Raw genomic sequence first — 13,308 nt, 5'->3', positions numbered from 1 at the left:
ATGTTTGGTAACATCCAAGTAGTAAAGGATACTTGGATTTTACTACAACCGAATAGCCACATAAATCAGGAAATGTATAAAAAATAAAAAAATAAATATAATTCTATACAGTAAATGCATTACATTTACATGAATTAAATGTTGAATATACACCGACACTGAAATGGTTCCCAAAATGTCAAGTTAAATCAACAGATCAGTCTCACTGTAGGGAATAAGATGAGTCATTCTCTCACTTTTTTAGGGACAATAAGCAGAGGCATGAAAAGGCGGCATACAAATATATAACCCATTATTAGAGGATATGAGCAACAGACGTTCACTTTACCAGAGAGACTGGGTTACCGCAGACGCCTTCTCATAACCCCCTTTTTTTTGTTTCCATGGAGGTAATGGGATCACTGGCCATGCATGTGAAGAGCACAAAGACTCATAATTATGCACATCGTGGGCACAAGACAAGATGGATGCTCAGATGCTCTATATTTACCATGCAAGTTTGTTTTGCTTTGTTTTTTTTAAAAAGTGAAAGAGCAAAGGATTGTTGGGGCCAAATATCAGTAAGTTCTACATGCTGTGGTCATGCTTTGAGTGTGCATTAGCATGGGAAATAAAATAGGTGCAAACATAACAGCAATGCATAGCAATGAAATCTGACTTATATCCATCTATTTGATTTTCATATGCTGCAACTATGTTTATAATACACAGTATTAGGAGTATAAAGGTGGGCATTTATGTAATTTATGCACATGAATTACATTTTTTGTTCTTCCCTAGCTTGTGCCTCTCTTAATTTCCTTGTGGGAATTTAAACAGAAAAAAGTATGATTTATTCTTTTCCTCAAATCAAACATAAGTAAAACCGACTATGGTCAGTGGAATAAGCACTGAGCTAAAATGACCCCAACGCTGGAAATGCATTCAACGTGCAACACAGATGCTACTTCGCTCCTCACTTTCATTAAAAAAAAACCAAAAACGTTTCCGTTTGAATGTGACAGAAACAAATTTGGGGTAACTGCGGTCACAGTGGAGCCGTAACAGATGGGACTGTAAGGCACTGCTGAAGCTACAGGAAGCAGGGGAAAGCCCTGGTACTTACAGAGACTCCTATGCTCTGTACTTTTCCTATGCTAATCTGCAACTGTGAAGGCTTAGGCGCTGATTCAGACCCAAGCAGGATTACCACTGTCATGTGATGCATGTGAAGCATTGTGGGCAATCTGGTTGGTTATCAGTGCAGAAGAAAATTGGTAGCACTATTTATTTTATTTTCTCTAAAAACTGTATTCATTGAGGTCTGAGGTGTTACCAGGCTCCTCACATATACAGTAATCTGCTGCATATGTTTACAGGGGATGCAAATTTGCAACCACTTCAGTGCACAGAAACAAACACAGAGAGACACAAAAAGAGACAAAAGAGAAAAGCACGGGGCGGTAAAGTATTATGGGAGAAAAAGATGAGCCAGCTGAGAGCAGCAGCAGTTAATTTCCTACAAGTCCTCGAAGGAGAGAGAGAAGCAGCGTTTGATGCGCAGACAAAGATCAGTGCTGTGTACACATTGCTGATGGACTGCAGATTATGGCTTCCACTTCTGTAACTTTGGGAGGCTGAAAGGACACCGAGAGACAGTATCTCTGCTTCCTGTTTATCTCTGAATCTGCCCTCCGTTGGTTTGAATAATGCAGAGTGTAGCAGAACACAGCTCAAAATTACGTTTCCTTGTTCTAACGAAAAGCAATCACTCTGCTCTTAGCATTCCGTATTAGGCTATACATATAAAAACATTGTTCTGATCTGCCCTGGCTGGAAGGATTTCATGTCAACACTTCATCAATATTGGCAGACAGTGATTCATTGCAATGGAGCTGTGTTTAGCAAAAAATCTTTACAATTTCCCTCAACATTTCCCCCCACCGGAGTTCTCCCACAGCAAGCGAGCAGTGACTCCTTCCATTATTTTTGTCAGCAGCTCGCTCATTGAATTAATGCGGAATAATTTATGTGCAACACAAATAATGTAACATATCAACACCTCCTCCACACCTCAGCTTGGTGGGTGGGAGTGAGCAGGTGTTAGAGATGTGTGAAGCAAACCTAGATATATTTAACAGACATAACAAATAACAAATGTTCAGTGTTGCAAGATGATTTCACGACGTTCGTTAGATCGAATGCACGGCAAAATGGCATTATGGGGGAAATCCTGCAGTGTTGCAGGGATTCAGTGGTATAAAAAAAGAACATTGAACTGCATTAACACCCAGACTGTAGTTTATGGGAGCCAGCAATCAGAATCTAAAAATAACACAGTTTAACATCTTAACCATGTTTGTGTGATTTTATTACTGGCATGAGATTTTGCGTTATCTCATCTGCAATTAGTGTTTTGAGGGACAATTTGCTTCCTCACGAAAAGAAAACGTGAGACCGAATCTCAAGTTATTTATTGTTAAATAAGGATTGTTTTTACAATGTTCAAATATGAAAGTTCTGGCAAATGAAGATCAGAAATGCTCTTGGGTGAATGGTTATTCTCTCAAACGCAGTGTGGGAAAAGTGCAAATAGACTCTGAATGGACTTAAATGTGCTGCACATGGCTGTTTTAAAATGTCACAACTGAAAGAAATTGGGAAATTCTGACTTGTTGAGGATGTAGGAAGATAGTAGACGGATACATCACCGAGCCATCCTAAAAATGGAAACCTGACAGAGGCACAGTGCTGAGAACCATGGGGCATAAAAGACGCAGTTGAGGGAAGTAGGCTGCTGCATGTCAATCAACAAGCTGAGAGACAAGGAGTGGGGGAGTTTGAAAGCTGTGATGCAGGGAGGTGTTGTGAGAGAAAAGAGAAAAGACAGACAAGAATGAAAAGCTTTGTGGATCTCTGCCATGGAAACAGCACATGCACGCATACATACATGCAACTTTATACACTCTGCACACACATCCAGAAGCGATCTATTAGTGTATAAATTCTGCCACCACAAAATGGAATATAAAGCATGTGGCTTTGTTACATCACAAAAAAACAATCTATTCATCACAACAGAAACAGTCGTTTCCGGATCTGGACAGATTGTTGGAAACAGTCAGAGAGAGAGGAAGTGGTTAGGGACAGCTGACGACCAGTTGGTGTGTCAGTTTACACTCTTGTTATCATTCACGTGTTCTATTGATTCTATCCCCAAGAATCAAATACTGCTATCGCGAATCTGTGCTATGCAAATCTGTAATAGCAAACTAAATAAAAATCAAAACAAAAGAAAAAGTAAAAAAAATAAAATAATTGGTTCCGAAAAAATGACTGTGTATCAGTCTGGTTTGGGGGGGGGTGATAAGATTTGTTTGCACCCCACGTGTTCTGTCTCAGTGCCAGTCGGCAAATCCTCAGCCTGGTGGTGAAGAGTTATAATTACTCTCAGCTTGTGTCCTCATCTTGTGGGTGGTGGGAATCAAATGGCAAATACTGATCAGTGTGAAAAAGTCTCCTATATAAATGTAGATTTTCTACCTTTGCACTTGTTTCTGGTTTGATCCGACAGCACATACTAACTTTGTACGAAAGAGTCGTTCTGCCTGCACAGACCTACGTTGAATTGATCTGTTTAAGTGCCATGCACTCAACAGTGCCCAGCCCATAAGAGCTTACTCGACACCACAAACAGGATACAGAGACGACCATGCGAGCATCGGAACCATAAACACAATTTTATAGTTGTTCTACAGAAAGAAACTCTCTCGCATTTTCTATAAATCTGGCCATAAGGCATCGATTGTCATTCTCTAATAACCATAATATCGTAACACGCCACAGTTCACATTTCCCTGGACTTTGTTTTAAACAGAACTGCAAAAATCCACATCTTTAAGACCCTGGCCTTGCTGAACTTGGCTACTACTGCCAAAATTATTATTCATGGATCAACAAGGACCCGAGGCTCTTTGTGGTATTTTTTTTTTTTCATTACTGACCATTACCTTCGCAAGATTAATGTATATTGGTAGATCCCTCTGGGTGAGGCATATCTACTTGAAACACATGCCACGCCAGAGCATACATACATATGTAGACTACTGTGTCAGTCAAAAAGAGAATTTTCACAAGTCACACTGATTAATTTCTCTTAGAAAAATTAATGAAATGTGAAAACGGAGAGGAGAGGAGAGGAGAGGAGAGGAGAGGAAGAATTGTTCTTCTCCACCAGCAGCACTTCAGAAGAACACTGAGTTCCTGGCCCACTTCCCATGCAGCTTGACGAGTCTAAAGAGTGGACAGGTGGTGTGGGGATGGTGCTGGAATGGTATAATGAGACGATAACCAGTGGCCATGTGGCATCGCCCGCTCTTCATATGGAACGATAAGAGTCTGCGTGGCCACAGTGACCACAGCTATGAGTTGGTGATGCTGCCACTTCCTGCCAAAGTGGATTAGAATGAGTGGACCTTTGTGTCGGGGCAAAGGCTAGAAGATTTAACGACATGTTTCCATGCTGGGGACGGCCTTTCGGTGAAACACGAGGCTCCGTGCCAACAACCGAGTGGAAATTGGAATGATCTATTCAGGTGTGACTAAAAGAATCACAAAGACACAAAAATAAACTGAAGACAGCGTCTCTTCAAACCAAATGCCTTCAGAACATCAAAATCATGTGTATCTTCATTGATCCAAAATTAACAGAGTCTTTTTTTTGTTGTTATAATTTTGTCCAGGGTAAACAAACAAGTTTAAAATAGATCGTCTTAAAAGCAAAATGAAAACTTCTATGACAATAAATAGGGGTTAGTTGTAATCCCATGGATTAGTGGATTTAACAAAGGCATATGGCTGGTGTAAGTAATAGAGGCCAGACAAGTTGTGGCAGGACGATGTGCAGGAGTTCACCTGACTTAAAAACCCAGTGGACACAATACTTTTTGGAGGGACATGTTTATTCTGATTCTGGAGCGCTGCATGCTTTTAATAATCAAGTAATAATTTTAATGATTTTCCTCCTAATTATTAATCTAAGTACCATGCCATGGACTACGGGTGGAAAATAGCAACTGTGCTAAAACCTAGTACTTTACGTTAATGTTTCTTTGTGCATTGTTCTTGTATAACGATATTATGAGTAAAAACATGAAGCCAAGAAGACATTTTGACGGCGGTGTCGCCACATTTCAGAGTGTCAACAGCAGCAGTTGAGAGGATTTTCAGCACTGAAATCACAAAGGGTAAAATAATGACAGATGGGCGAGCTGAAATCTTTTCCACACGCCAACCAGGAAAGACTGGGATGAGTGCAACTTAGTGGCCTCTTCATTCAGTTCATTCATGCGACCAGAGTGGAGGCGAGGTTTTGCCCACGGTAAATCTGGACTAGATTAAAGAGGCCTGTCAACTCTTTCTCAAATGAAGCGCTGGATAATCACATTAAGCATCATATGGGCCTTCAGGATTCTCTGTGACATTATGCTAAGCTAGGGCCGCAGTGGCATGTGCCGGCCGGCAGCCTGTGGCCAGAGCAGGACAAGCGCACGCACAACCCAAAACTGAACGCTGCCGAGGAGTATCTGATCAAGGAAGGGACTCACCGTGGCGAGCTCATCAAACTTTCCAAACAGCTCGTTTAGCAGTTTAACCAGTTCCTGCGCCGTACACTGGGAGGCCAGGCTGGTGAAACCAACTATATCTGCAAAGAGGATGCTGTCAGAGAGAGAAAGAAAAGAAGCGAATGAGTCAATGCAGGTTATTTATAGCGCCGTGTTATACTGTATAAACGAAAAACAAGATTATTGAGTGCCTGATCAGATTAGCGCCGAGGAATTTGTTTTAAATGATATTCAGGAAGCCTCTGCCAAAGTCAATTTGAACATTCTCATTGGGTAACGTGTTTGCGGCAAACTAATCAAACAGTGAAATTAATGACCTGTAGCAGGAGTTAAAAAAAAGGTGGGTGTGTGTGTGTGTGTGTGTGTGTGTGTAAGAGAGCGAGGGGAGAGAGAGAGCCTGTTCCCTCTCTCTAACTGACAGGCAGCACAGTCGAGCAGAGCAACTCAAAATAGAAATGAGAGCATTCTCACGGGGATCAGGATGGAGACACGTCCTGTTAGGAGCTGGAGAGCAGCCATTCTTAGAAATAATGCAGCCATCAAGGTGTTGTCAACCTCTCGAGGTGAACGTGTACTATTCTCTTCAGAGAGTTGGCGTATCAGACTGAAAGTGCCTGAGGTTTCAATTTTTACTCATGCAGGGGAGTAATTTAGCTTATTTAAAGTGACTTGACTTTTTCATTCATAAGTGGAGGAACATATTAATACATGTTGTCGGCCGTGTCATGCAGTTTTGGTTCTGATTGAGAGTAATTTGGTCAGAGGATGGGGCAGTGAATCATTTGAGACATAGACGTCTTTGGGTCAAGACAGTGCTGCCATTGTGGAAGTGTTAAAATTGGTATTATCTTAAATAGCCACCAGGGGACATGTAACATAATACCATCCATCCATCCACTGTCTACCAGTTTATCCTCCGCATACAGGTCACGGGGAAGCTGGTGCCAAATCCAGCTGACATTGGGTGAAATGCGGGGTACACCCTGGACAGTTCGCCCGTCCGTCTTAGAGACAAACCATTCACTCTCACACTCCATCTGTCCGTCCGAGTGTCCGTCTGCATGTTTTTGGAGGAAGCCGGAGTACCCGGTGTCGACCCACATATACACACACAAACCTGGGTCTTTCTGATGCAGGGAAACATTGCTAACTGCTACGCCACCGCCACAACTCCACAGGTTTTAAAAAGATGACTGTTGTTTGTATGTACGTTTATGAGAAACGACTGCACTTGGTTTATTGTGTGTCACATTTTTAATCCTGTTTAGTTTCAGGTCCTCTTCAATACAGCATGACATGCCATATTATAAATGATGGCCCCATTTAGATTCAAATTAAAAAGTGTATCATTTAGGATGCTTTACTGACAGAAATTGAATATACTACCATACATAAATTGGTAGATTTGCTAAATCCCTAAGTGGACTTCTATATGAACTTTAGGCAAACCAGCCAGCGCATGCGTTTACCATTTTGAAAGGAAAGCTTACAATGCAAACAAAGAAGAATGGCAACCTTTGTGATACGTGAAGTCAACCATAGTGGAGGTGTCCTTATTACAATATTCAGTCTCACCTTTAGATGTCACTAATTCTTAGAATTCTGAGAAATGTAATGCACAGGTTCATCTGCCGGTTAAATGATTCTGAGAATCTAAATGTTGTGGCAAAGGTTAACATTATGTATAGTGACACGTGCTGCACGCCTCAGTTTTGGGGGCATTGGTATAAGTGTTTTTTAAAAATTAGTCATTAGATTATTTTTTTTCTATTTATTTATATTTTATAAGTATATATATGTATATATATGTATATATACATATATATATATAAAATCTATCTCTCTATCTATCTATCTTACTCACCAAACCTTTAGGACAAGGCTATGGTGTGGTTGACAGCTGCTGGTACTCATGCTCTCAGTTAGCTCCGCCATGCTCTTCTTCCCCAGCTCCTCCCTCTCTTCCAAATATGGTCTTTGATGCCGCTCTCGAAATTGCAAACACGGGGCTTGAAAATGATTATCGGACTACCTGTTACTCATTACTTTCCATACATCCATCTTGGCGCTGTGCCAATCTCAGCTGACATAGGGCGACATAGGGTGGGGTGACACCCTGGACAGATCGCCAGTCCATCACACGGCCACATATAAAGACAACCATCCACTCTCACACTTATGGTCAATTTAGAGTGTCCAATTTACCCAATCGCCAAATCTGCATGTCTTTGGACTGTGGGAGGAAACCAGAGAACCCAGAGCAAACCTAAGCACACACGGGGAGAATATGCAAACTCTATGCAGAAAGACCCTTGTTCCTGGTGCTAACCACCACACCAACTGTGTGGCACTTTAGTTTCCCACATATTATTATTGGAGAGACAGCTAACAGACAGCTCAGTTGGGTTTAATAAATAACTAAACATGTATAAATAAATCGAAAGGGACTACCGCTGAGGTATATACACACGTTTCCACTCAAAAATAAAAATTCCTTTCGCAAAAAGTGTCAATAGCTCGACATTAAACTCTACACAGAGGAGTTTATGTGCCCTGGAGGGAAAAGGTTACTCTAGATTTCTTAATGTCTTAATTTAGAACAGTGAGGGGGATTAGCCATCACTCTCTGACTGTCCTGAACAACTTGCATGTCTGCAGCCCTCGCACTCATGCCAGGCTGCTGTCTTCATGTGGGCTGAAATGACGTGACAGAGTGCTGGATCTGTAAGGGGAGCTGCTAAATGTCAGTTTGTTGTCTCACAGATGTCACTGTGATGAGGGGCATTGGACTTCAATCTGCCACCAACTGTGGGTATAACAAAATATTCAGTGCATTCAACTGTGTTGTGTGCTAGAGTAAACTCTTAAAGTGTAATTCACTTAAACTGTGAAAAAAAGGAGCTGATCTGAGAGCAGTAATTGTTTTTCAAGATCAGTGGCCACGATGGGATTTAAAAAAAAAAAAAAACAGAACAAAAAAAAACCTTGGATAAATAGCTAATTTATTTGGAGTTATCTGCCTACACAACACATGCCCAGTTATTTAATCCCTTGAGGTAACACGAGTAATTCTGCTTCTCCACTGCTCTGCACACAAAGCCAAAACCATTTCAGTTCTTACTGTTAATTGTTTTAAACAAAGCTTCTGAAAAGTGAAACTGCTGATCAGCAACTTCACCTGCACTTCTCTGGCCTATTGTGAATGGCTTTGAAGGACTGGAAAAACAGAAGCTGGGCGGAAAAGTAAACATCGCTTCACTGCTTCATTTGTAAGAATCATTCATGAGTAGATTAGGTGTCATCTCAGGTTTTTTGTTTTGTTTTTTCCCTAAATTTGAATTACCACAGTCTTCAATTCAATGAATGTCTCACATAAAAACAACTTGAAACATGATTATCATATTTACAGAACCGAGCAGGTCAGTGAAGAGAGAAAACTGACTGGTGGCTATTTAGAGGAGTTGACTCGTTTATTTGTGGCAAACTAGTTCAGATTCTGTGATTTTTGAAGTCAAACGTCAACGTCTGTCCAGAGCAATACACATGTGACACATGTTTAAAACGGGGACAAGGTTTGGTTTGTCAGAGGAACTTGGGGACAAATTAACCGGAGCACCTTCTGGATCACAAAGTACAACCGATGCACCTGTGTGTGTCTGTGAACCTGACATGATGTACCACACAGAGGAGCCAATTGAGTGCCAATGCCTCGTGCAACCTCATGCGAACTTCAGTGCAGTCGGTTATTTTTGGCTGTGTTCCTCATTTCACCCACAGGTACTTCACAGCATGTGTGCGCTGCGTTGCATTCAAAGACAAGGTCAGCTTTGTAATGTACCACTGAAGACAAAGTGGGAGCAGAAACTTCAGTTTGGCGAAGAAATGATTACGGTGGCATTGTCTGTAAACTTATTCTCTGTGCCAAAAGCGGCTGGTAGAAACAAAATAATTCTCAAATGTCTGTGGGTAGATACAAAAAGGTGGCGGTAATGCAACGGTGTGATCAAATACAACACTAGCAACTTGTTCTACCTTACATAAAAATAAAGAATCAAACGGGAGAAGCCATTCGATTTTTCAGTAACTAAGACACAAGGGATAGGGCAAGATGGAGGCAGATGATCCAGGCACAGGCAGACTCTGTGGTGCAATGGTAGCGCGTCTGACACCAGATCTTAAGGTTGTGTGGTCAGAGTCACAAATGATGCTACTGCAAGAGCACTCTGTTTGGGTGACACTCGTGTCAAGCTTGTATTTGTTTTATGTAAATATTCCCCAGTTGGGGAGTACGTGCTTCCAGCGTTTTGTCGCATTTACACACACAAGTTTGTGTATGTAGGTTATTGTATCTGCATGGGTACAGTTGTGTTAAGAATATTTCCGCAGCCACAGCTGTAAGTCACTGCAGCCTCTACTCACGACTCACTACTCACAGGTCAAGACCTCAATCCCAAACTCAAGCTGCTGACTCATTAAACTCAACGCCAGACAAATCTCCGCACTTAACATTTAAAAGCCATGCATGATTGTTCCTCTGGTAACTAGAACTTATCTACTATCTAATAATGTCTAATTCAAACTCCCTCAAACTCTCATTCAGAATGTCCTCTCCAACGGCACATATTTGAGGAAAGTTATTCCCCCATTGACGATGATCTCCCCTTTCCCTCTGTGGGAGGCATTACCGCCAGCTAATTTGGCAAATGTGATTTGAATTTAATCACAAAGCAGAGGACACGAGCCATGTGGCAACTGATAGGTTAAGTTTTGGATGGGTCCCTGTGGAGCTGCAGTGTGTGGGCAGAGGATGTGCTGATGTCTGGACAATAAATGTGGGTAACACAGAGGAGAATGCAAGGTGCCAACTACATTTTACATTGCAAGATGAATGAGCATCTATGAACGGCAGAGAGACAGTCGATCAGTTTTTTGCAGGTATAGTTGACCCATAACTAAATTGTATAAATCCCCCACTGTGTCCAAGAGTTGGTCCAAATTATCCTCACAGGATATTTAATTTGTATCATCTTCAAACTAATTCAGTGTTTTGGAAACCTCACATTTATCATGAATATACAATATAAAAAACAATGGTCCCAACCCTGAGCCCTGGGGAACCCCACACTCAACATTTTGCAATGTGATTTGATTTCTTAACATTGTTTTCCATTCTTTAGCATTTAGTTGTTATGCTGCACACAAGTGGAACAAACTACAAACCACTTCTTTTCTCATATGCTTATGATTGAGCGCTTTCGAAGCATTTTACATTTCAATCTACTGCACTTGACATTCTTCTAACAATTTATTTATTAATTTTGGAGTGAATTATTGTTTTTTTATATTTACAAAAGTAGATGGGTATAATGAAAATGTGTGTGAATTAAACACGGTACAAAACAGTGCAGGCTCATAATAATCAATGAATGTTATGAATTATATGAATAATAAAAATGCTTTATCAATTAAACCATTATATCTTTGGCAGTGTAAAAAGGGGAAAGTCAATATCAGCATGGGGTTCTGGGATTTTTAATATTACCCATTATGTATCTTGTTAAACAAACCTCAGATTTGACACTTTGGAGCCATATTCCTTTCTTACTGACTGATTGCTACAATATCTCCGAGGCTGGAATGTTAATCAGATCAAACACTGCCCACAGCCTCAGAACATAATGAAGTAAACCCTGCGAAAACTGTGCACTGTTTACTTTCTAATTACAGTCCAGCCCAATCACATAAATCACATCTGCATCCAGTCCAGATCACGCTCAAAGGGTGGCGCTATCTGAAAGAGTCTGAGGCACAAAGGCAATCAGCGGAGCTCCACCGAGAGGTGTCCATATTTAAACACTGCACGTAAACACACACACACACACACACACAAACATCTGTGCAGCTATTCTTCTGAGGACACTGCATTGACTTCCCCTCATTTGGACAGAGTGAATAGATGGACTAGTGACCTATCTATGTTTATGGTGTACTCTGTCTTTCGACCTATGTCAGCTGGGATTGGCTCCAGATTTAGAGCCCCCCCAATGTGGCGGATAAAGCCGTAGACAATGTATGAATGAATGAATGAATGAATGAATGGATAATGTGGCTTTCCACCAATGTGCTGGTTTGCTGCACATCCAAAAAAATGTGTGTGCTTTTTTTTTTTGCCTCCATATTTGCCCTTCCTGAACCACATAGAACGATTCTTTCTCCATGTGGAGGTGGAAGGTTTATGACCACTCTCCACATGACAAGCTGTCCTTGCTGGGCGCCATGAATGCAAGGAGCAGATATATTTTGTCCCGAATCCTGCCAGGATTTGATTTGATATTCTAAAAGGCTCTTCCCAAGGTGGACTGCCAAGGCCAAGGAAGATATAAGATGTGATGTTGATAAAAAAAAACAACAAAAAAAAACAAACATGTGGCCAAATGTTAAATCACAATGAAAAGACATATGAAACATAAACGTAGATTGCTGCATTGACGATTCATTCTTGGTACAAAATACAATAAATGATACAGTCAATAGTCAACCTTAAAGATAACATGTGTTGTATGTAATTCTCGCTGTAGTATTTTGTAGTTCAGCGTGCTGACAGTGACAGTGTTTGCTTCCAGAGTGAGACTTTAATGTGCTTATTTTGAGCCATGTACAATGTGGTTTTTTTTTATATAAACTGTTAAGCTAAGATGAATGAAATGGTAATGCAGACATATTATGACGAGTTTTGAAAATGTAACAAAACTGGAATGCTTAACCCTATCCTTAACTTAAGTGAAATTCAAATGTTAGCCCTAAACTTAACCAGTTCCTCAGAAATGACATCCTGCCCAATTAGATCCAGGTTGCTTTTATGTTAAGGACTTCTGGTCAAAGATAAGGTCAATGTTTAGGTCCTAAAGAGGTAACAAATACAATTGTACATACCACACACACACACACACACACACACACCCCCAGCATTATGCAACACGAATTTTGTCTCCATTGCATTTAATCCCCTGTAGCAACTTAATCCTGGGGCTAAGCAAACTCTCCTGCTCAAGCCTCCCTGCTGCTCTCAGAACACAGAGGAAAGGAGGAAGAGGAAAAGATAAAAAAAGGAAACAAGGAAGACTCAGTAATGCAGAGAGTGACTCCACATAATGGTAGTGATGATAAGAAAAATTTTGGACATGTGAACATCATGTTGTCACAGTTTACATTTTTCTGACAAACATCCAAAAAACGGACAGTTTTACAGGTCAAAACTGAACTCACAATGTCAGCAAAACAGAGTGTGTGTGGAGCTCACTGTCACACAGAATGCATTCAGTGACCGCAGTTACCAAAATTCACAGACTCTGTCACAGCAGCACTTTTTTTTTTCTCAAATGCAGACAAACTTTGTTCAAAACACAATGAAAACGGAACAGTGGAAACATTGTGCATTTCCATATTGAAACTACATATTGAAAAATATTGACAATAAAAGACATGCTTTTAGCTGTTTGTATTCTTACTCTGTAGCTTCTTGCGTTTTCTTTTTACTTACAGTAAAATGTTTGCTTGTCTCGTTAATCAAAGGAAAACAGAGCTCTAACTGCATTGCGGATTCATTCTTGTACACATATGTAATAATTTAGTATACTCAATAAAGTGAAAATATCTAACTCCATCATAAAATGGGTTCCTGTTTTTGGATAACGTTGGTTCTAAA

General features: G+C 40.6%; 1 protein-coding gene across 3 annotated transcripts in view; it reads right to left on the bottom strand.

Annotated features, from left to right (window-relative positions):
- The window catches only part of LOC122771664 (adenylate cyclase type 1-like), a 31,330-nt gene that overhangs the window by 12,701 nt on the left and 5,321 nt on the right, over positions 1 to 13,308 (bottom strand). For all 3 annotated transcript variants that reach the window (XR_006360636.1, XM_044029362.1, XM_044029371.1), the window contains exon 4: positions 5,586 to 5,697. Coding sequence is in view for 2 of the 3 variants with exons in the window: in XM_044029362.1 (XP_043885297.1) it covers positions 5,586 to 5,697 (112 nt within the window). In the remaining variant the exon portion in view is untranslated. The remainder of the gene's footprint in view (positions 1 to 5,585; positions 5,698 to 13,308) is intronic.

The sequence above is a fragment of the Solea senegalensis genome, linkage group LG1, assembly GCF_019176455.1.
Source record: "Solea senegalensis isolate Sse05_10M linkage group LG1, IFAPA_SoseM_1, whole genome shotgun sequence".
NCBI classification, from domain to species: Eukaryota; Metazoa; Chordata; class Actinopteri; order Pleuronectiformes; family Soleidae; genus Solea; species Solea senegalensis.
The sequence above is the reverse complement of the archived record's forward strand: the minus strand, read 5'-3'. Positions and strand labels throughout refer to the sequence as shown.